The sequence below is a fragment of the Macrobrachium rosenbergii genome, chromosome 16 (genome assembly GCF_040412425.1).
Source record: "Macrobrachium rosenbergii isolate ZJJX-2024 chromosome 16, ASM4041242v1, whole genome shotgun sequence".
NCBI classification, from domain to species: Eukaryota; Metazoa; Arthropoda; class Malacostraca; order Decapoda; family Palaemonidae; genus Macrobrachium; species Macrobrachium rosenbergii.
The window spans coordinates 61,664,324-61,690,093 of NC_089756.1; the positions used below are offsets into that span (position 1 = coordinate 61,664,324).

Genomic DNA, 25,770 nt, shown 5'->3' on the forward strand with positions numbered 1-25,770 from the left:
ATACGGTTGTTGGTAAATATTAACTTGGAGTTAATGTTGAAAACCTATTTTTTAAATATTTTTTAATTCTCTCGTAACGTATTTAAAATGTAATACAGATAGATTAGTGTTCTTGGTACTTATAGTGAAGAATCACTATTGAGAATCTCTAAGTCGATAAAAATATTTTCTAGAAACCAGATTTTAACATTGACAATTCATCTTATCCCTTGCTTTTGATATATATTATTCAATAATTCATTTATAATGTAAACTGTTCAATTTCTGTCTTACCCAATAAGTAGTTTATATGCTATTGTAAATCATTTTAAAGATTTTATCAATTATCTCTATTGTTGTCACTTTTACTTAGCTTTGTATAATCTTTTAACTATTAAAATACTGTAATTTCTCTTTTAGGCTTGAAAATTTTGTTGTGAAGAAACGACGAAATACGTCGCAAATAATATATATATATATATATATATATATATATATATATATATATATATATATATATATATATATATATATATATATATATATATATATATATATTTACGTATTTTCCTAGGTTTATGGTTTTTACAGGCCGGCAACGGAAATTTTATTTAATTGGCCTTGGAGTTCTGACTTGCGTAAAGGGAAATCGTAAAAAAAATAAGAAAAGTGGGAGAATTTAGGAGCTGAAGGCTCTGCTTCATAAAGAAATGTTACATAAACACTTGGGCTAAATTAAAGAATTATATTTACAAAAGCAAGCATTTGCAGGGAAAATGGATAAGTAAATTGATAAAGGGCTTGCAACGCCTGAAGATCCTTCTAAGGGAGTCTTGATTAAAGGTAGGGCACAGGCCAAGATGAGTCCACTGAGAATGGGTCTCTCTGCAAGAGAGATTTACACATTACATGCCAGTAAAGGAACAATTTAACACAGAATATGACTCGAGTTTGCACTGAGGGCGCCAAAGACTTGAGGAATGAATGACCACTTTTACACTCGAACACAGGACATTGGAAATATCACGGGATAAATGGCACAAGGACAGAAATGAAATGCTGGTACTTGAGGCTTTCTAAAGGGCAAACTTTCGTGACCGAAAAGTCTTTACTCCACTTTCCTTAGGGGAAGCTGGTCTCTGACGAAAATAAGGACGAGGGAAGATCACACATATGGCGGTTCTCTCGAGGATGACTGGAGACTGGAGACTGGAGTCAGGAGTCGGACAGGGATGAAGGGTGAGCTCTCAGCAAAGTTGCCACTCGCCCGCGTGGAGGACTCTTACTGCGTCTGCATGCTTTATGTTTCCACAACTAACTCACTAGCTGACTGCTTCTCCCTTTTAAGGCACACGGCCAAGGCTAGGGGCCATGTACAAGCATGATTCACTGGCCAGGTGGGCAGCAATTCTGTTGCCCTGGGTTTCCTGTGGAGGTAAGACAATTCGGGCAGCTTAACTTGCCTTTAGAAAGTCCATTTAAGAAGATTAGTTGGGCTAATCTTCTTAAGGGAGTGGCATCAAATATCCTCCTGGCCCCTGTTATCTGTGTCGTCTCAATATCTGTTCCAGGTAAAAAAAAGGGACAGATCGGAGTGTTGATAATACGTCGGCCATGCGGCTCTCAATAAACAAAAAGGGGTAAATTAGGTGGGGGGGAGGTGTACTGTGCGAGACTGCTGAATTATTATAGTAATTATATATATATATATATATATATATATATATATATATATATATATATATATATATATATATATATATATATATATATATATATATATATATATATATATATATATATATATATATATATATATATATATATATATATATATATATATATATATATATATATATATATATATATATATATATATATATATATATATATATATATATATATATATATATATATATATATATATATATATATATATATATATATATATATATATATATATATATATATATATATATATATATATATATATACATATATATATATATATATATATATATATATATATATATATATATATATATATATATATATATATAATTAATTATGTGTGTGTGTGATACATATACGCAGATGAACCACAGGGAAAATGAAACACTGGGGAGTAAATTCAGATGGTTCCTTCTTCATTTGTAAGACATCTTCCAGAGAGCTAATGCATAGAGGTAGAAACCTAAATTATATATGCAAACAAATAGACAACTGGCAACCGAATATTCTCACCTGACAATTGGAAAAAAAGGGATGAGCAGTAAGCTAATTAGTATATGAGGTTAATATTATATTATTCTGTTTGTGCATGCTTTGTGCATGCAGGAGACCTCACGCCTGTTGCCTTCACCCATATCAACTACCTTTCTCAGAATTTGTACATTTTACATATTTCTTTTGAAATTAATAGATCAATTCTATACATGCCTATACTGAAGTTTATATTCTTGCAAGGGCTTTCTTTTATTAATCTGGACTTGACATTCCCATTCCACAGCATTAGTGCGGCATTGCGACACCTCAGGTGGTTGAGAGGCCTAGGAAAGCAAGTGCAGGGGCACTAAAGGCATTAACTTAGGCCCCCTGTTGAAATATAGCTTAATAAAGGTGGCAAAACTGTGAAAAAGGAAACCACCACTTCAGGCAATTATGTCTAAATGTAAAGATCCGAAGATTTGCTAATATTTAGACATTAGAGCAATATCTCAGTAATAGTAGATGTGAAGCAAATGCTGTTAATGTAGTCATTCTGAACACATCAGATTACCTATGTATAATTCTGCATTTAGTTTTCAGGCAGATTCAGATATAGTTCCAGTTTTGTGAAATGTTCAGAATTACCAAGTAACCTACAGAGCTACCTATGCGAAAAATAAATAAATAAATAACTCAAGGAACAAAGGAATGGTACAAAGTCAGGTCTCTGCTACGCCAAGCAATATTTTCACTTGGCAAGGAACTGCCATCAGCAGCAGACTGTACTATCCAATTTATTGAAACAAGTTGTATATTTTTAGAAAATATTAAGACCAACAAAGGTCCTAGAGCACTAACCTGCAGAACGCCATGTCAACAACAACTATACATTAATGGTCACTTGAGCAATGGCTAATATGGTCAAGTGAAAGCTTTTACTTGCCAGCCACGGCCTTGGCAACGGAATGCTATAGAATGGGTGACAGAAATACAAAAGAACTGAGAAGCATAAAAAGACAGGGAATACTAACCATTATTTCTCCCTTAGTCAAGTTACTGTAAGGTGTAATTACTGTATGCTCAGTTAACGATTAACTACATTTACTTAACAAATAATAGCAATAATCCACAAAGAGTTATGCAACTGGCACACGTGTTAATACAATATATGAAATAAAATTTTTATAAATATTCAGCGGTACCGTAGAGAAATGGAAATCCCTTGTTTCGTCACACGTGGAGCACAGATGGGTGACGGTGTATGAGCTAAGATGGTCTTACATCACACACGATAAAAACATACTTCCGAAAGAGAGAGGTGTTGAATTAACTATATGAACAGCATACATTTAAGCCCTAAATATACATCATCAAGCTACCCTAACTCCTACAATATCGTGCCCGAATGCTTAAAGATTTCTCTAACCACTCAAGCAGCATATGGACGGTAGGCTACAGCCAGGCAAAAGATGACTTGGTATCACTTCCAAATCTTGAAATGAATTAAGCATGCAAACAGTGGGAGTCTTTGGCGCAGAAGAGAGGTATGGTGGTGGGACATACAGTGATAAAGGGAGAGAGAGATAGCCTACATGTGGGAGACCATGGCGGAATTTATGAAGGTTTCTTGATAAAAAGTAAGGGAAACAGAATATAGTCGAAGGAAAATGGGCCACCAAATTCCTGTGTACGTTTTAGATTTACCTTGGGTATCCAAAATGATCACTCCTTTATGAGTTGGGGTCCCAGAATTGGTGTCACGTAGTACTAGGCAAATAGCGGCCTCTGTGAGGTAGAGTGGGAATAGACGTCCACTCGAAACAGCTCCTAGTAGCAGAATACCTAGTCTCCCTGGGCCATGCTTCTCTGGACTGGGTGGGGATCGCCTCAGGGCAACTTTCACAAAATGGCAGTGGCTGCACCCATAAGCCTAAAAGTACAGATACAGCAGCACAGAGAGTGGGTAAATGGAGGGGTCATTGAGAAAAAGGAATGCTGGTTTGGACGCCATTGTACTGGTCAGCCATCTTACGTGAATTCGGTCACTAGGTTAAGCCCAGTACCCGTAAGAAAGATGAAGAGCCCTAACTTTGGAAATATGCAATGCAATAGATTTAGGGTCTATAAAGTCAAAGGTAACACTTAAACTTACCTGAATAAATCTGTACCCCTAACAATGGGCAAACTTATCTTGGATGTGATTATTAGTAACTAAAAGTATAGATCTTTTAAACTTTATAGTGACAATATAGTGTGCTTATATTATATGCCCCTCACACGAGTATATAGGTGTGTTTATATATTTGTTTGTGGTTGTCTGAAAGTCAGACATGTTTGAATATTTTAGCCAAGAGTCTGGTTTACCATTTCATAACTAAAGCTTTTTACTTTGAAGATTACTGTCTGAGAAGTTATTCTTTTAAGTATAGCTTTGGCAAGATGAATCACTGAAGAAAATTGACATCTACAACTGACCAGCTGAAGCGAAATTTTCTTTCCTCTAAATATTCCCAAATGCAAAAATAAAATTTAAGACAAAACAGAAATATTAGTCTTTGACTGCATTGTGAGACTAATGATGAATTATTATACAAACATTTTACCCTGATGGTATCAGGCCTTATCTATGTTCTTTCCCTCTACCAAATTGTTCTTACAGCATTACTCATCACAATACGACTGAAAGATAAGACTAAAAATATAAAAGGGCTTTACCGACCGTTTTCTTTTCAGTGAGCACTTTTGGCTTGCTGCGGTACCTTCACCCGACATCCTCTGTACCTTCCAGTTTATCTTTGTTGACTTCATTCCTGTAGAAGGTATTCACCAGATATTTATTTCTTCTTTTGATACATTTTACCCGTTTATATCCTTTTACAAACCTCCACAGTATTTTAGCATATTTATGTGCTGTGTTCTGTCTGAGATTTGCAATGATAATAGTGACTCATGAGTTTGCCACAGGGGCTCGTTCTAGAGGAATTTGTTCGAGTTATAAAGAATATCATGTTCGTGGAATTGTTGTAAATTCAGATCCTAATTAACTTTTGCGATAAATATTCTGCGAATTTTTGCACCCCTTTGCGCGATCATTCTAAAATTGCTTTCACATTTATAGCTGGAATTCGGATAAGGTAACTATTCTCAGTGTCAGTTAAAGATGAACTGCAAGAAGCTTCAGGCATCGAAAGCTCAGAGTAATTTTTAGTTTTGAGAGCATACTTGACTTTCCTTTGAATGAAGAGGTCTTTAACATCCTCTGATAAAGTAATATGGAATACCTTTTGTATACTATCTAATAACTAAATCAATATTTTTTATTTGTCTCCAACTAATTCATGGGCATGTAAAGCACTCTGAACCTGTTGGAGACAAATGAAAAATATTGATTTAGTTATAAGATGGTATACAAAAGGTATTTATGTTACATACGTATTTCAACAAGCAGACCAGAAAAAGACAGTAATAATAATTGTGAACAATAACTACCTGCTTTCTAGGATCCCAAAGGCATTCCCCACTGTACATCTTGCCCTGCTTAGTCAATAGTTGTAGATGCGTTAAGGTTTTGTCAGGCATCGTGCAGGGTATGGTTTCATCATATACTTCTTAAGAGCGAAGGCATCATCTCCAGTGAAGAAATAGTCGACTGGGGTTTATCTTCAGTTTCGTTGGCAATCTTCCAGGGGCAGGCAGATTGGCATCATGTCGATCCAGCATTTTGCCAAGTTGTGTCTAAGCAAAGATACCACCATCAGACTCGGACCCTATGCCACCTACATCCACGTACAGGAACTTGTACTCAGCGTCAACAACTGCTAGTAGAATGAGAGTAGAACTTCTTATAAATAAAATAATGAGTTCCTCCAAAGGTTAGTTCTGGATGCTAATGTGTTTCCCGTCTATTGCTCCAACGGTGTGTGGAAAATTCCATCATTGCTCAAACCCATGGGCTCCCTCCTTCCATTCCTCTGGGGTGCTGGGTACTTGCATGACCTCATCTCCATAGACAGCCACAGTGGCCCTACAAGTCTCAGGCACAATACTGGAGATCATATTGGAAGCTTCACGGAATTGGTAGGACAGGCTCTTGTAGGATTCTCCAGTTGTAAGGTAACATGGGGTAATTGCAACATGCAGGCCTAGCTCAACGGGTCTCATCCAGAATATTAGGGTCTTCTTTATGTAGGGTGTGACACATTCCACAATTTCATCGTAAAGGTCCTCCATAATCCTGGTAAAATTCCTGTACAATACTGGATTTTCAATTGCCACTTCTTGCACCAAGTTGTCATAGTATCCTTTCTCCTGTCTGCACTGTAAGTAGGGCCAGACTCAGCAACGCCTTGGTTTTCTATACATCTTCGTTTTCGTTCCTCCAGGCACCTTAGGATTCTTAAATGCAACATGGCATTGTGAGAATCCAAAATGCATTTTACTAATTCAGGGTCATGTTGGTTCTCAGGTATGAGGTGTAGCAAATCCACCTCCTCCATGTTCTTGCTCTGTCTGTGGCTGCAACTAGAATGATCAGTGACGAGTTCACCTGGCACGTTACCCTTAAACGCCGAGCCTCTATTTACAAAAGTGTCTGTCGTATGCCGGCGGTGTTTGGGAGTTAGCGCCAAACCGGAAAAAAAGTTTTTTTCAAAAAATCACATCACGCTTAGTTTTTAAGATTAAGAGTTCATTTTTGGCTCCTTTTATTTTCATTGCTTGAAGTTTAGTATGCAACCATCAGAAATGAAAAAAATATCATTATCATATATAAATTTTGGAATATATGACAGCGCGAAAAAATAAATTTTATATATAATTGTATACAAATCGCGCTGTGAGCAAAACGGTTAAAGCTAATGAGTTCTCTTTTTTTACGTTGTATTGTACACTAAACTTTCAATGATTTTGGTATATAAAAAATTGTAAAACGATCAAAGCAACACAGAGAAAATATTATGACAAAATGATGCATGAATTCGTAATGCGCGGTCGTAAAAACAAGTTTTTTCTAAAATTCACCATAAATCGAAATATTGTGCTAGAGACTTCCCGTTTGTTGCAAAATGAAGGTAATTGATTGTATATTACTATATTGTAAGTGTTTTAGCTTACAATTGCAGTTTTCGACCATTTCGTTCGAGTTAAAGTTGACCGAAGGTAGAATTTTTTCTATTTATCGTGATTTATATGAAAATATTTCAAAACTGATAAAAGCTACAACCGTGAGTTATTTTTTTGTTGTATTCTACATGATATTGCGCACATTTTCATATATAACACTTTATGTAAAGTCTAATATAAAACGGTGCGAAAATTACGACAAGGTGACTAAAGAAATTCTGAGATTTTCAGCCGAGTTACCGCGCGCGGACGTAAGGAAAAAGTTTTTTCAAAAATTCACCATAAATCGAAATATTGTGCTAGACACTTCCCGTTTGTTGCAAAATGAATTTAAATGATTGAATGTTACTAAAATGTAAGAGTTTTAGATTACAATTGCGTTTTTCGACCATTTCGGTCGAGTCAAAGTTGACAGAAAGGTTGAAATTTTTGCACTTAGCGTGATTTATATGAAAACATTTCAAAACTGATAAAAGCTACAACCATGAGTTATTTTTTTGTTGTATTCTAAATGAAATTGCGCACATTTTCATATATAAAACTTTATGTAACGGTTAATATAAAACGGTGCAAACATTACGACAAAGTGACGAAAGAATTTCTGAGATTTTCGGCCGAGTTACCGCTCGCGGACGTAAGGAAAAAGTTTTTTTCAAAAATTCACCATAAATCGAAATATTGTGCTAGAGACTTCCAATCTGTTGCAAATTGAAGGTAAATGATTGAATATTACTAGAATGTAAGGTTTTAGCTTAAAATTGCGTTTTTCAATCATTTCGGTCGAGTCAAAGTTGACCAAAGGTTGAAATTTTGGCACTTATTGTGATTTATATGAATATATTTCAAAACTGATAAAAACTACAACCATGGGTTGTTTGTTGTTGTATTGTACATGAAATTTCGCACATTTTCATATATAAAACTTTATGTAACGGCTAATATAAAAGGGTGCAAGCATTACGACAAAGTGACGAAAGAATTTCTGAGATTTTCGGCCGAGTTACCGCTCGCGGACGTAAGGAAAAAGTTTTTTTCAAAAATTCACCATAAATCGAAATATTGTGCTAGAGACTTCCAATTTGTTGCAAAATTAAGGTAAATGATTGAATATTACTAAAATGTAAGTTTTTTAGCTTACAATTGCGTTTTTAGACCATTTAGGTCGAGTCAAATTTGACCGAATGTTGAAATTTTGGCACTTATCTTGATTTATATGAAAATATTTCAAAACTGATAAAAGCTACAACCATGTGTTTTTTTGTTGTATTTTACATGAAATTGCGCACATTTTCATATATAAAACTTTATGTAACGGCTAATATAAAACGGTGCAAAAATTACAACAAAGTGACGAAAGAATTTCTGAAATGTCCGGCCGAGTTACCGAGCGGACGTAAGGAAAAAGCTTTTTCAAAAATTCACCATAAATCGAAATATTGTTCTAGAGACTTCCAATTTGTTGCAAAATTAAGGTAAATGATTGAATATTACTAGAATCTAAGATTTTTAGCTTACAATTGCGTTTTCCGACCATTTCGGTCGAGTCAAAGTTGACCGAAGGTTGAAATTTTGGCACTTATCTTGATTTATATGAAAATATTTCAAAACTGATAAAAGCTACAACCATGTGTTTTTTTGTTGTATTTTACATGTAATTGCGCACATTTTCATATATAAAACTAAATGTAATGGCTAATATAAAACGTACCGTACGTCCGCTCGGCACCCGACAGACAATTTTAGCCGACGTACGATACGTCCAGTCGGCGTTTAAGGGTTTATATATGGTGGCATCCATGTTCACAACACAGTTACGATGCTGTAGCACATGTCACCATGTGATGTAACTACACTGCAATTGAATCGCCAAGTGGCACTTGAAGTAGTGGGTATTAAGGAGTCTAAGAAACTGGTACTGGGGAGGATGACATTATGGAGATCTACAGCAGGCGAAGGTGGCATAGTATGTATGGGTGTAGATGACCCACCAACAAGAACATTGCTTGGCCAAGTAGACGTGAGCTGACCCTGGGCATACATAGCCAGTTGTTGCCCTGTCAGCCAGTAAACTTGCTCCGTTTGAGCGTAGGATGTTGAAGGCATAGGTGCAGGGGGCTGAAACAGAAAAGATCTCATAAACGAATCTTGCTCCATTTCCAAAAACGTCTGTCTGATGCTTGGGAATAAATCAAAACTCGCTTTCAGTCTCCCTTCTTTCGTGGCCTTCTGCAGTTTCTGCACCAGAAACCCGATCTCTGTCTGCAGGCATGGATAGAAGACCGGGTCAATCTCTCCACAATCCTATGTAACCTTCTTTAGGTGGAGATTCTAATATGCCTCCTTTGGGTTGGATTTAGTCCTGTCCAATATTGCCTTATTTGCTGCTTCTGCGTTTTCAATAACCTAAAGAAAATTAAAAAGAAATTAGTCATCATAGAATGGTGATTTATCATATAGAAAATCGGAAACAAATCACAGACACCATGAAAAATCTATATAGTTTAATGATAAGAAAATCAAATACTTTATAAATGTTAATCAACATGTTTGTAAATGCAATGTTTTGTTTCAAGATTGAAAATAATAAAATATTTACCTTCTCAAGGACGAAGCCTTCACTTTGCTGACATTTCTGGTCAAACTTTTTCTTCTTGGACCTCTTTTCCTCGATGGCAGGGATGGTCGTCACCTCGTCATCGTCCCCACCAGCAGACAAAAGTTCAGCAGGGTCCTCAGGAGGGGCAGCAGCAGCAGCAGCAGACTGTAGGGGAAAAAAGGAAAATGGATTAATAATTTTCGAAGCAGCATATATTACTTTGGTTGATCTGTTAATCATTAGTGCAACACGAAAACTTATATTATGAAATTTAATAATATTGAAAAACAAATTTACCATATGAAACCAATACAAGGTAGAACAATTTTCTGCCATACCTCTTTCAATCCAAGAGTCTTAGGCTTCTTATGATGGATAATGCGCTTCCGGAAGAATTTAAATTCCGAGCAAATCCACCTCTCCCTTTCCGCTAAGTCCCTCACTGCTGACTGGCCCCCTTTCCCCCTTCGTCAGACGCCCATTCCTGGTGCAGATCGACTTCAACCAGGTACTTAGCTGAGGTCCTGTCAAAGGCGGGTCGAGGGACTTGGCCTTCTCATCAAGGAGCCGCATCTTCTTGGCCACTTTCTTGAAGTCAGTGAGCCCCCTGTCATACAAAAAGGGTGCTCCTGCAACCATTCCCCGACATCCTCTCATGGTCGTCTGTCAGGAAGACACATGGAGTTGTTTATCCTACGCTTCTGAATTCCTGACCCCTCATCGCCCTTCTCTGCATCCATCGTAAACATATACTCGTCGTTGCCTCTTACGTCATCCTCAGACATGACCTCGGCGTCCTCCCCAAGTTCCAAGGGGTTCAGTTCCTCATCCTGGTCAGTTGGGGCCATTGAAGTTAACAGAGACAATTAGCTTTCTTCGGCGGCTTGATGAAGTGCCTGCTGACAGGGCCACAGTCAGCAGAAGAAGCAGAAGCAGGGGACAAAGAGCCCTGCAACTGGACGGCTGCTGCAGAAAAGAAAGGAGCATCCTGAAGAGGGGAGTCCTTGTAGGGCACAATCTTCATCGTCTTCATCCTCATCTCCTTTACAAGGGCACATGGCATCCTGACGGTTAATCCAACAAAGGGCATCACGAGGAGAGCAGCAGAGGTCACAGTGAGGTCTTTTGTGAAAGGCTGGTTGACCTCTCGTGTGAGCTGCAGACGCGGGACTGTCACGTCACCACGGTGATTCATGGTGCACATTGTAATGGATGCTGCATGTCACAATTGCGAGTTACGACTTGTGCATTCGTGATTGCCAATTCACTTTTGAGAAACACAGCTGGTCTGTCTCTTCTTTCAGGACATCTGGAAGCCTATATATCCTGAGGAAATGTTTTAATTCAGTTATTATTCCATGTTTTGAATACTGATCCCCATTTGGTCTTCAGTGGCTGACCAAAAAAAAATTTGAAATCTACTGAATGTCTTATCCCTGGCTTGACATTAACTTCTGGCATTGTCGTTCGAAAAGGCCATTGAGCATGCTGTATCCACCACACAGTACTAAATTACTAAGCATGTAGCTAATTCTAACAGTCTTGCCTTTCCTTTTATGAGATTGAGTACCATCATAGTTTTCTAGATTTCTTATTCCTCTTGTGACCAAGTTGTGGAATGATTTTCCTTATGCTGTAGCTGAATCGTTGGAAGTTTTGTTGTTCATGTGAAGATTTTCGGATTACTATAAGGATAGGCTCCTTAGGTTAACGAGTTCCCCAATAATGCAGATAAAGTACGATAGCGCATGTATGATTGTTCCCATGAGGAACCCGATTTAAGAGTTGATATAGATAGGTCAAGGTGGCTCTTCCACCTGCCTTTATACCCGCAGGGTACGATAGTTGCGACATGGAAATGGCAAATATCAAGTGAGGATTGACTTGTGACTTTACACAACTAAAGGACAAAGGATGGGGCTTTCTTACAAGTACACATACGCAAAGTTAGAATCTAGGATCATCTGGTGAGCATGATTTAATCGTGGTTTCGCAGACAAATAGCACATGAAATTGGCGCTAACACACATGATTTTGGCGCCAACACACGCGATTTTGGCGCCAACCTGAAAGTTATGTAGTTTTGATGCAAGAAAAATATTCAAAACACATGAAGTAAATTGGGAATCAATTAATACAACCATACTACTTATCAAAAATTTCCTCAGTGATACATACACAATCTTTTAGGAAATTCAACTTCATAAATCTACGACAATCTCGCTTAGAGATGGGAGATGGCTAAATTGGCGCTATATTCAAATATTGGACAGTTCAAACTGGATGCACATTTCAGGGTTTATATGTTATTTGCCTTGTTTATTTTTACTTTGTTACTCATCTTGTGTGTTGCTATTTATTTTATTTATTTTTCTTTGTTATTTCTCTTCCTTTACTTCTAAATCTTTTTATCCTATTTAATTTATCATTTTTACTTGGTTGTTCCCCCTTATGGGGCCATAGTTTCAACATTCTGGGCTGTAGCTTGTTTTGTAAAGTGACCGCGTCATCCAGAGAAAACATTAGTTTTCTTCATGTTGATAATCACATATGGAACAGGTACAGAAGTCTCTCTCTTTAAATCGCTTTGTAACTGTTTTCGACAATTCCCTCTGGCGATCCATGAAAAAAGACTGCAAGTTTACATGCACAGAGAACGGGAATATATCAAGAAGACGTACTTGATGCGACGCATCTACTTTTGCCTTGTACTGTAATCTCATGCAGAAGTATAGAAAGTAGAAAAGCTCAGTATACAGATTTAAAATTCCATCAACTAAATTTACGGAGAAGACTTTTTTTTTTTTTGTAATTAGGCCCAGCATCCATAGAAGTCTGGTGCACACTTGTTACGTAAATCAAGAAGTACAATTCACTTTGTAACTATCAGTTCACTTTGCTAGAAAGTTATATATATATTTTTTTTAAATAAGTCTGGATTGGACCAGGGTTCTTGCCCTGATTTCTACTAGATACTTGAAAAATAAATATGCTTCTGTTTTTCTGTTGCTCTCCCTTTCTGTAAACTGCAGAAAATTTTCGAGTGACCTTACACTAAACCCTAGTGATATTTTCTTTTTTTTTCAGAAAAGATTTGAAATATGGCATATCTGGTAAAGAAGACGATTGACACAGCATACCGGCAGTCACTGTGAGTTTTCGCTTCAATTCAGGCATGAAGAGGGCCAGTCCTATCGGTTTTATCATACTGAAACAAATTCATAATCATTTATATCGGATCTGATATTTCAACCGACTGTTACTGTAAAACAGACAATGCGGATTTAACACATTTGGAAAATCCTTCCGAATTCGAAGAGATTTTCCCTGGGCAATGATAAATCCTCCCTGAAAATATCATCAACGTCAGTTCATAAGTTTTGCAACTAACCAAAGCAGCAAACAAAATGTTCATTAGGTTATTTCCCTTGAAAACCTTGGTTTATTAAATAAAATTCTTTACCAAATGCTTTTAATTATCGTTGTCCTTTGATACTTTTCTAGAATTATCACAAGCTGCTATGTCATCCAACTTCTAGTAACTCTACGCCTAATTTCATCTATTCCAAAAAATGGATTTACAATACCAGTGTTGCTCCACTGCAGTGCTTATTTTATGACGTTCATATGTCGGAAACATTGAAAAAATATAAGGGGTGTGCAATACTAATTCCTGCCTTCCATACATTTCAATTTTCAGAAAAATTTCAGGATGCGCTGCAAGTCGGACATTCTTCACAAGAAACTTCATACCAGATCAGGCTAAACCTTCAGATTGTATACCGTTAGTTTAATATTATCCACTGTTGTTTTTGCATAAAACCTTGGTGTTTTAGAATAGTTCAACAGTAATAAACATCTCTAATATTTTTAAAAACAGTCTGCTGGAATCGCTAGTTTTGGTTTATAAGATAATCTCTCTATATATCTATTTATCTAGATATATGTGTATGTGTGTGTGCGTTTCTATAAGTACGTTACTATGTGACAACGTAGTGTTCAGCACATTCCAGTGCATAGGTGATCGCCCGATGTTCTGTGGAGCTCAGTACAGAGTGCCTGAATGAAAGTCACCTTTAAATACAGCTGTATCAGCAACACATGGCCAGAAGTGCTCGTCAGCTTTTTGTCTCGAATGTTCTAGAAGCTTTTATCCAGTTAAGATCTGGATATGGGTGTGTCGTTAAGAAGGTGTTCATACGTTTGTCATTAATAAAAAGTGGTTTGTAGGGTAAGTGTTGAGAGCTTTTGTGAAAAGCCATGCACTCGTTTTAGAGGAGGCAAGTGAGAAGGACTTGGAGGGCTCTGGACCTGGTTCCTTGCTGGAGGGGTAAGTGTAAAGACAAATGGTAATTTCGCATTTTTTGTGACTTGTCTCTTTGCTATCATTTCTTTCTGTGGTGTGATGGTTTAAGTATGGACTAAGTTGGTTTTAATTCTAATGGGAGATGATTTCATTGTAATGGGAGATGATTTCATTCTAATGGGAGATGTTTCACGCTCATGGGTAGTCATAAGTGTTCATAGATTGTCGTGCACCTGCACATGCCCATGGCCACTATGGAGAATGACCACTTAAGTGAACTGGTGACATAGGACACAAAAAGTTAGAATGGAGATGGAATCGTGTTGGGCGGTTTGAGATGGGAAGAATCCTGCTTATAGTTCTAGTGACTGATAAAACTTTTTAGGAAATTATTCGTTTACCTTTTCTTTCCGTTTTAGTATTATGCTTATTTTTCATTTAACCTGTCATATGTTAGATTTGCTGAATAAACTATTTTTGTAAACACAGTTTGATTTATACACACTAGTTGTAGGATATTTAGCACGACAGACAGACAGACAGACAGACAGACAGACAGACAGACCTGCTCGGATCACGTCTACCAACATCTTAGGGTAGGTCTGTTGTTTTTGGTTACATATATATATACTGTGTGTATATATATATATATATATATATATATATATATATATATATATATATATATATATATATATATATATGTATATATATATATATATATATATATATATATATATATATATATATATATGTATATATATATATATATATATATATATATATATATATATATATATATATATATATATATATATATATATATATATATATATATATATATATATATATATATATATATATATATATATATATATATATATATATATATATATATATATATATATATATTTATATATATATATATATATATATATATATATATATATATATATTTTTATATATACTGAATATATGTATTTATATACACACAAATAAATATAATGTAGGTATGTGTACAACCAAAGTTTGAACTCATTTACAGCAACAGCCCAGCACCAGCCACAGAATTGAAATGGTTGTTTCCTGCTTCCCAGGACGCTGAAGAAACATATTACGCACATAGATATGGCTCAGCTCTGACTGGTACGTGTATCACCTACAATACAAAACAGCCATTGCAGGAAGAGCATGTCGCAAGAGCCCTTGACATTTGGCAAAGGTTAGTTATTACGTGAAACAATATTGTCTTTAAGAATATTAAGGAATTTATAGAGTAGTTGAACAGAAGCCAAATAAAATAAATATATATATATATATATATATATATATATATATATATATATATATATATATATATATAAAAAGGCATACAGCAGGGTCCATAAAACACATCAAAAGGGCCATAATTTATTCATCAGAGACTTTTCGCACATGTACCTACTATGTGCATCTTCAATCTGCAAATATAATAAATTTCGTTAAAATTTACAAAAAACTATTTTAAAAGATAAAGTTAAGAGAAAAAAAATAATTATTTACAAAAATTAAAAATAACCTGAAACGTATACAGTAAAAGAAACCAGTACAGTTCAAAAAAGGAAACCACGTGACCAAGAGACCCCACCCTACGACTTCAGTTATGCTAGATAAAGAGGAGAAGCGAAACGTTAGAGTTTAAAGACGGAACAAGTCGTTTGATGTATAAGGACTCAAGGGTGGTTAGGTAATCACTATGGCTTGTTCCACCAATAAGAGAGAAATGTTTTTTATTTATTTCGATTTTACATTTGGAGGCATGGTTCTTTATATTAGAAAAATCTGGTTTACTCAGTTTCTGACCCGTTCTAAAACTGTATCCCACATGGCTACAATATCTTACCTGCAGTAACCTACGGCAAGATCCACCATAGATACCGTTACATCCCGGGCACTTGAATTTATAAATAATGTTAGATCTCATGAATCCAATCAATCCACTCAAGATCGGTGTATTCTTTGGCTACAAGGACAAACTGCAGGCCTTCATGAGATCTAAGAAACAAACTAGAAAACTCTAGCGAAAAGTATCCATGAAAATATAGTCATTCATATAGCTGTGATCGCGACCTATGCACACTGATTTTCTTACACACTCGAATTTCTTTAGTTCTTAAAACCGTCTCTATGATGAACACTTACTTATCAGGGAACATGAAGCGCCATAATCAACATTCCCTCTCTGCGCTTTCCACGCTCAACCGTTACTACAGGGTGTAGGCCTAGGTGACTTAGGCCCAATTAATTGGTGTTAATAATAATATATACAGTATATACAGTATATATATGTATATATATATATATATATATATATATATATATATATATATATATATATATATATATATATATCATGATAGGTTGAACTCAGGAAAATGTAAAGAAACAGAACAAGATACGCTTTTATTACTCGAAACATATCAGACAAACGATAGTTCAAAATAATTTAAACAAATTTAAAAAGATAAAAGAAAGAAGCAATCCAGTTTTGCTTTAGTAAGGCACGTCGTAAAACAAACTGGGAACCTGGGAACTTAGACTTGAACCAACTCTGAATAGCATATATTTCAAAGAATGACATACAAATACAATATAGTTTTCCTTTCAAACAGAGAAACATAATATACATAAACACTCAGCAATGGGTGTATGACCCATGGCAACGTCAAAGTCAGCTGGTTGTGACAGTCGATACATCAAGTAACATCCAGTGACGTGTTTCTCCGCCCAAAAATCCCAGGCTCTTCACAGCGTTCTCTAGCGGCTTTAACTACTGTATATCTATTCGACTTACATTAGTTGTCACAACATTACTGCCACTAAACACTATAGATGTTACCATTACTTCTTATGATGATGTAATAACAATGAGTGAATATTGTCGTCTTGATATGGAGTGCCACAACAAGATATCCACACCTTGTAGATCTCTACGAACGAATCCATCTGAGAAATTTCAGTTACTTCTTGTATATACTGTACAGTGTTATTAATTATCTCAACGTTTTAGTTTTGCAGATTTAACACATATGATATAATTTGCACTGTGTAGTCATATTCTAGAGTAAATATAACGAGATTATGTGTTTTAAGTAAAAAAAAATAAACACACGAAGTAACAAATGAAAATCGTTGCTTATCGTCTTTGTCGAGCGTACATAAGTATGATCGTATGAAGACTGAAATATACAGAAGAGGTTCCCTCATGATTGCAGGTATTTTAAGCAGGAATGTATGCATCGGAATGTATAATAGAAGAGGTAGTTGAGTGAGTGGTATAATTAGGAGAAGGCAAAAGAAGACTGTATTGGATGAAGTAATATCGCAGATAAGAGCGAGAAGAGTTCACAGTGAACTAATGCACTAGTGGGAAAAAGGTCATCAGGAAATAGTCAACTCTTCTTTAATGGAGCTTTGTTTCAGAATTGACATAAATTATACTGATGGGATATTACTTTTGTAAAAAAAAAAAAAAAATTTTGTGTTCTTAAAGAAAACAAAAAGGTAATTCTATGAACACAGAACAGAACAAGGGTTCAGGGTGCCCTAAGTATTAATCCACAGAGAATTACAAAATGAATTGTTAAACTCCTTCCACTGACAGTATGGTAAAACAACTGCACTCAGCATCTGGATTGCTTTTCTCTGAGATGCACCTTATTTTTCTTGGACAGTGAATGGAAAATTAATAAAATAAATAAAGTGTGGTAACTTGTAGGCCTTCACTAAATGATGCTGAAATCGAGGGGAAACAAGACAACTTCATCTCATGACTTGAAGTTGGTTCCACTGCTTGGAAAGAATGGAATTTTTAATGTGAAAGCAACTGAAAGTGAAATATTTCTCCCCAGTCCTACAGTAGAGAAGGAAAAGAAAGGGAAGGAAGAAAATTATTAGCTGAATTCTGTAAGGGAGCAATGGACTCGCTGATAGAAGGAAATATTAAAACCCAGTTACAAAAGTTTTGCTCACAGGAAACTGTGTATGACAGATCAGAGACTGAACAGTATTGCCACTCTTTAAATTCTGACGGTGGAATACTATTAATCTTCCTAAACTGAAGTAAAATCAGAACGCTTAAAAAAATCTGCCACACTGAATTCACTTAGGTCGTAGCTTCACGGCACTATTTTCCACCAGATATAGGAAATTTTAAGCAAAAATATTTAGGTTGGAGTAGCACCAAGGAATGTTGGTACCTGACAGGGAAGTAACAGAAATTGTTGATGTGATGGAGAGGCAGGTGGTAAATGTTCTACGTGCACAAAAGACTAGGTGGAAGAGAAAGGGAAACAGATGGGTTAGGTAATAAGTTTAACTTCATTATTGTGAGTTACAGATGGAAAGAAACAGAGAAGGAGATAGAGTCAGTAGAGAGGGGAAAGGAAAAATGGTAGAAATAAAAAGAGTTAGTGACAGGCTTAGAATCTCAGTGTTACTAGTACGGGAAGATATTGTTAATGTAATTTCAGCAGACTCACCCTGCTGGGCCATCAGGAGCATGAAAAGGAAATGTTTGGGGGAAAACTTGAAACAGTAGTGAGAATAGTAAAGTATAGAGAGAAAATAATAATTTTGGAGTTTGGGAAGAGTACAAATGAATATGAGGAGGTTCAAGGAAACCAAGGATTTAGTCCTTATGAACTGCTGTTTTGTGAAGGCAGATAGTCATTTAGTAATGTATGGACTTTATGGTTTGGAGGGAAGGCAGACTTCAGTGTAGTAAATTGTAGGGTAATTCTTGGCGATGCACGTGTGAAACAACATAGGTTGCTAGTGATGATATCAAGATATGAAGCAGGAAATCCAACAAGAGCTCAAAGGGAAAAATAATTGATATATGAGATCTTCAGGGAGAATAGTGTGAGCAATGTAAGAAGTATGAAAGAGAAAGATAACTTTTAGGAACATTTAAGAGAGAAGGGAGCTGGTACAGTAGAAATATTAGGAATGATGTGAAAACGTGTGTGAAATGTGCAGAGGAAGCCGTTTGGTGAATAAGTGGTTATGGAGTGTCTAAAGGGGGAAAGACTTGTTACTGTAATAAGATGTTAAAGATTCAGTTAGGTGGAAGTCTAGGACTATAAAGGATTGAAGGACTGGAAGGGGAGACATGTAGAAGGTGCTGAGGAACAATATAAAGAGGAAAAAGAAACTAAGGTGTTAAGCATAGGCATTGGGAAAACTACAGAGAGCTAAACAAAAGTTTAGGAACAAGGGAAGGTGAAAAGGGCATTTTGGAGAACATCAAACTCAAGGAAAAAGCAAAGACAAGACCAAGATCTGGGTCAGGTGCCATAAATAATATAGAAGGATATATCTCGCGAAAGGGTGATGACAAAAAACAAAGATGGTCAGATTATCATAAGCATCCTTTAAACAGAAAATGAAAGCGGAGATCTGAGCGAAGAAGGAGGGGGAGGGGCTTGAATTGAACATACAATCTATAGAATTAAAGAAGGCCATAAGTAAAATAAAAAAAAAAAAAAAGACAAAGCATCAGGTTCTACCGAGGTGCAAATTGTAATGTTGGCGATACTTGTTAGAAAGTAGGAAGGATGGATAATGGAACTGTTAATAGCAATCTGGTAAGAGGAAGAAGGGAGAGAATGTGGAGAATGGTAGTTATAGAGCAGTGGTTCTCAAGTGCGGCCATGGTGGCCGCATGCGGCCGCCGGGCAAATTTAATGCGGCCACCAAGGGAAATTTAGTCATCCAATGGAAAGAGAATTCAACTGAGAGAGAGAGAGAGAGAGAGAGAGCTAATTTTGTTATTATTATTATTATTATTATTATTATTATTATTATTATTATTATTATTATTATTATTATCCCTTTAAGTTTAACCAGAGACCTGGGTTTCAATCTGTATGATTCTTGTTCCATTGTTTACAAAGCATATCATACCTGTTTGGTGGTTGTTCATACGTATGACACGTGTCCTTCAGAGTCGTGACATGCTGTCCATAGGTTTTGTTATTATTATTATTATTATTATTATTATTATTATTATTATTATTATTATTATTATCATCTCTTTAACATAACCAGAGACCTGGGTTTCAATTTGTATAATACCTGTTCCGTTGTTTACAAGATTCTTGAAGCAGCTTTGAGACTTGCTCTGGAAGAGAGAACAGTACAAGGATTCCCTTTTTCAAAACTATTATCTGAAAAATGAATATCAAGACTGTTACTTGAATAATGAATAATAAACTGATTGCCGGCATACCTAAAAGATATGAATATGAAAGTTATTATCTGCATTCTGTTTTTATTTTTAAGATTACTTGTAATTGGACATTTCTTGTAGGTACCTATAATTAAGCCATTTATGGAGGATGGGACCTTATTGCCACATTTTATATTGATTGTACTTAGTGCAGCCGCCAGCAACATCTCATGGCCGTCGATGCGGCCCCTAGAATAATCTGCTTGAGAACCACTGTTATAGAGCAATTAAGCAAATAGAATACTTGTTGAAGATTATAGAAAGAATGCTTGAATAAGATTACAAGAAACAGTGAAGAGTGAACGGCAGTGCAGTTTCATAGATAAAGAGATAGGGACGATACTCTTTTCATAATAAGACTGTTACAGGAAAAGAGGTTGGAAAGTAATCGGAAGTTCTGCTGTGCATTCTTAGAACTAAAGAACAAGAGAGGTAGTGTCTGGTGTTTAGAACTGAGTGCCAGAAAAGTTGGCTAGGCTAGTTGAAATAAACGAGGACAGCAGTATTAACAACCTGCGACAAAACCAAAATATTTGAAGTTAAAGTTGAGGGATTAGGAATGAAAATCTATTGAATGATCTCGTGATTATGGCAGAGACTGAAGAAGAGTTACAAAGAAAGGTAAGAGAGTGATGGGGTGGTATGAAGCTGGGGCGTCCAGCAAGCAGGGAGGGGATAAGTTATTCATATAAGATACAAGAGTCCTAGATTTAAAACAGATAGAGAATTTCAAATGCCTAGGGTCTACTTTAGGCCAGGGAGAAGGGTGTGAAACGGAGGTTGAAAGCAGGATAAAAGCAGCTTTGTGGCACTGGAGAGAAGTGGCAGGCATACTGTGTGACAACAAAATCAAAATAAACTGTGAATAAAAAGATCTATTGTACTGTAATTAGATCAGTGATGATGTATGATTCTGAAACACGGGCATTAAAAAGATGGAACAAATAGAAATGAGGATCCTGAATTAGATAGCATGATAACATGAAGGAGTATTTAGAGAGGAGGGGCTTAGCAGAAGAAGATGCTTTTGACAGAAATAATTGGAGAAGATCCATCAAGGCAACCAACCACTTAGCGCAGGGATAGCAGAGGGGATGAAGAAGACAATTCTACATATACCAGTAACCAAATTAATGCCAGTCTGAATGTTGAATTAGTTGCTGCTTTGAATTTGTAGTAGCCCACATATTAAGTGTGAGAGGTGAGTCTGTGTGGCTATATATGTGTAGTGTGATGGTCTGTGGTGAGGTGGTCTAGAACCCAGGGTGCTACCATCATGAAAAATTACGGGAACCCATACTGAAACTGGAACTATAAAACTAAATTAATGGTAACAAAGTAAATTAGAAATATGCATGCTGAAACTATGTTTACATTTATTTTCATATTTCCATAAAATTTTTCATAGGTAATATTGTCTTTTGAAGTATAATGAAATCTCTGGTTTTTTTCAGGAAAATTCCCAGTTACAGTTGCTGTATAAAGGAAAGAGACAACCAGCTTTGGATATGTCAAGATCCCAATCCAAAACTTGATTTTGAAGTAAGTACAGTAGTGCTTACAGTGTTGTATGTTAATATCACTGTCATAAACAATATACAGGGTGTCCCAAAAAAAATGTACTTAGTTTGACTACCCACAACTCACTGACTTTTCATTTCTTTTCGTATTAAATTGACCCTAATAATGGCAGAAGTACGACTAAGCTTTGAAGAAAGAAAGTTGGTCTCAAAGTGCTACTGGAAGCTCAAAAACATCATGGAAGTGCAAAGACAATTTAGAAGACATTTTCACAAAGATTCACCAACGCAATACACCATCCCTCGCATCCGAGATAAGACTGAACCAGATGGAACTGTGCATGGCGTCCATAAGGAGCATTCAGGAAGGCCACGGTTACCTATCAGCCTGCAAAGGAAAAACAGTTGCTGGAAACCCACCACCGAGCCCCACAGAAGTCTGTACGTCAAATTCCTCTTGTGACAGGAATCACAGAATCAAACGCCCATTGCATTTTCAAGCGACTTCATTGCAAATGTTACATGATGTTTTCAAGTAGCACTTCATGATCAATTTTCCTTCTTCAAAACTTAGTCGTACTTCTGCCATTATTAGGCCATTTTAAAATGAAAGTAAATAACAATTATATTTTATATATATATATATATATATATATATATATATATATATATATATATATATATATATACACATATATATACATATATATATATGTGTATATATATATATATATATATATATATATATATATATATATATATATATATATATATATATACATATATATATATATATATATATATATATATATATGAATTTTTGTCACTTACACGTGACTTTTATATTCACAACTATTAAACCACAAATATCATTTAGTACCCATCATACTATATTTCGGGAAAACTTCCACTCATTAGAATCCCCCTTGGTTGTAAGTTATTGCAGTGGGATGGTGAACTGGATATTGAATTAAATTTGTGGCTTAATTTTTGTGAATATATACACAGTATATATATATATATATATATATATATATATATATATATATATATATATATATATATATATATATATATATATATATATATATATTTATTTATTTATATATATATATATATATATATATATTTATACACACACAAAAACACACACACGCACATACACACACACACATACACACACACACAAACATAAACATATATATATATATATATATATATATATATATATATATATATATATATATATATATATATATATATATATATATATATCCTCCTGAACATATATAGCATAGTATTGTAAACAAAGTATTGTCAATTGGATCAAGAATAATTAATGATGGGAATATGAATTAATCTCTGAATGACTATTCTGTTAAAACTGGAATCACAAACAGAGAAAAGGTTGTTACCAGCCGATAAAAATAGCATTCATTATAAAGATTCGATCCTTGATATTCTATTCAACAAGAATACTAAGCAATTACCCAAGATGCTTCTTCAAAACCATTGTTTATAATAGTGAAAATGCCCTTTTCTTTTGTAAACTTTCAACAATATAAAACTTACCTTAAATGTAACAGCTGTGATACTTGCACTAACGAATAATACCTATCTACATTCTACAAATTTAAAACAAACTCTGAAAATGCTGTGCAAGGATATATCAGTTCATTCGAGTCAGGGAGCTCTTGCAAAATTTTGTCGTCAGAATACTCAACAGATGAAAGCAAACACCTAACAAAAAAAGCAGAATATATATATATATATATATATATATATATATATATATATATATATATATATATATATATATATATATATATATATATATATATATATGTGTGTGTGTGTGTGTGTGTGTGTGTGTGTATACATGTTTTCAAAATTTATTTATTAGAGAGTAGATTCTATATATATATATATATATATGTATATATATATATATATATATATATATATATATATATATATATATATATATATATATATATATATATATATATATATATATATATATGTGTGTGTGTGTGTGTGTGTGTGTGTGTATAAACATTATGTTTTACTATATCCAAGCTGTCTTGTTATGGGGTGTAATGTTACTGTGCAACCTAGAACAAAAATTGTTACTCAAAAAAGTAACATTTAAAACTAAGTTTATAATTACACTATATTTTCTTGATTAAATCTGTAACAGGTACTGGAAGAGAAGGATCGTCAAGAAACAATTGAGAGATTCAGCACTGATGCAAAAGGATCTGGAGAAACTCCATTGTGGAAAGCTCGTCTCATACGAGTATCTGATGATTCTCCTTGTGTTCTGCCAGAATTAAAAGAGGCTTTTCCATACCAGTATGATCTTATACTTTCTCTCCACCATTGTTTCATGGATGGCTTCACATCAGGTTTTGGTTTCCAAAAGCTGGTAGAGATACTAAACGATGTCATTGCTGGTCGACCTCTTGACAACCAACCCCTTGCCATGTGTGTCTCTGATGCAGATATCCAGGAACTAAATGCAAAGATCAGGAGACAGCTAGAGGAAGACCCTGTCAAACTTCAAGAACTAAAGGAAGATACACTCGCCTGTAATAACATGCCAGTGCTTCTAAAAGCATTTCCCCCACCAGGGGGAAAAAACTATTCTAAGACAATTTCTCATGATGTAAAACAACATACTTTACAAAAGTTTTATGCTTATTGTAAAAGTGAAGGAGTAACTTTCAACAGTGGGTTTGAAGCCCTAATTAACACAGCTTTAGTGGAAATGATAAGAGACGCTGGTGTTCATGATGAATCTCATCAAATAAGTGTTAACATGGCTTTTGACATGCGGCGGTACATGAAGCAATATGAACTACCAATTGTTGGCCTGAACAGGCGTCACCATGCACACAGAATACAAACTCATGTGAATGTTCGAAATCACTTTTGGACATATACTCGAATGCTCCATGACAAGCTTTCAAGGCTGATAAAATCTGGAGAAGTCATGCAACAATATGTTGTGCTGCAAATGACCATGCCACAGGTTTCCTTAGATGACCACTACAAAGGTAACCTACCCCTTGTTCGAGACTATGCCCTCTCAAATATTGGTGATATAACAAAAATAATACCAGGTGAGGGAGAACACTTGCAGATGACAAATTCAATAATTTTCAGTTCAATTCATAAATCACCATATATGATGTTACAACACATATTTACATTCCGTGGACACTCGCCTTATACCATCGCTTACAACAGGAATAGTATGTCTGATGATACTGCAGGTGAGCTTATGGATAGGGTTGTGAATCTTTTGGAGAACTTTCCTCAGTGAGAAAATGTGTTTTTCATACAAAGTTACGATAAGTATTGTTTTCGGATGAGTGATTATGATGCAGTGGTAATGTATAATCCAAGCCAGAATTTAAAGGATCATAGTAATCTAAAATACAAGTTTCCTTGAATGATTTCTTCCAGCCTATAAATAACTTGTTGCATACTAACTTTTTTTTTATTGTAGACTCCCTTTTACCCATAGCTGGTGACATATAAGACTGTCTTCCCTGTGTATATGAATAGAATAGCATACATAATTATTTTAATGTTACTGGTGACGACGTTATTATTCATATATATATATATATATATATATATATATATATATATATATATATATATATATATATATATATATATATATATATATATATATATATATATATATATATATATATATATATATATATATATATATATATATATATATATATATATA

At 35.0% G+C, this 25,770-nt stretch overlaps 1 protein-coding gene across 1 annotated transcript; it reads left to right on the forward strand.

The window, feature by feature from the left end:
• The first annotated feature begins 4,901 nt into the window (after positions 1 to 4,901).
• LOC136847471 (uncharacterized) lies at positions 4,902 to 25,473 on the forward strand. Its single transcript, XM_067119204.1, has 6 exons — positions 4,902 to 5,006; positions 12,992 to 13,055; positions 13,605 to 13,688; positions 15,256 to 15,432; positions 21,936 to 22,023; positions 24,202 to 25,473. The coding sequence occupies exons 2-6, from the start codon at positions 13,006 to 13,008 to the stop codon at positions 25,327 to 25,329; spliced, it is 1,527 nt and encodes a 508-aa protein (XP_066975305.1). The 5' UTR covers positions 4,902 to 5,006; positions 12,992 to 13,005; the 3' UTR covers positions 25,330 to 25,473.
• The last annotated feature ends 297 nt before the right edge of the window (positions 25,474 to 25,770 follow it).

Excerpts from the sequence above, each read along its gene's own strand:
- LOC136847471 (XM_067119204.1), top strand. The coding sequence starts at position 13,006 with ATGGCATATCTGGTAAAGAAGACGATTGACACAGCATACCGGCAGTCA. Across the intron at positions 15,433-21,935 it reads GCCCTTGACATTTGGCAAAG|GAAAATTCCCAGTTACAGTT; the intron begins GTTAGTTATTAC and ends GGTTTTTTTCAG. Across the intron at positions 22,024-24,201 it reads ATCCAAAACTTGATTTTGAA|GTACTGGAAGAGAAGGATCG; the intron begins GTAAGTACAGTA and ends AATCTGTAACAG.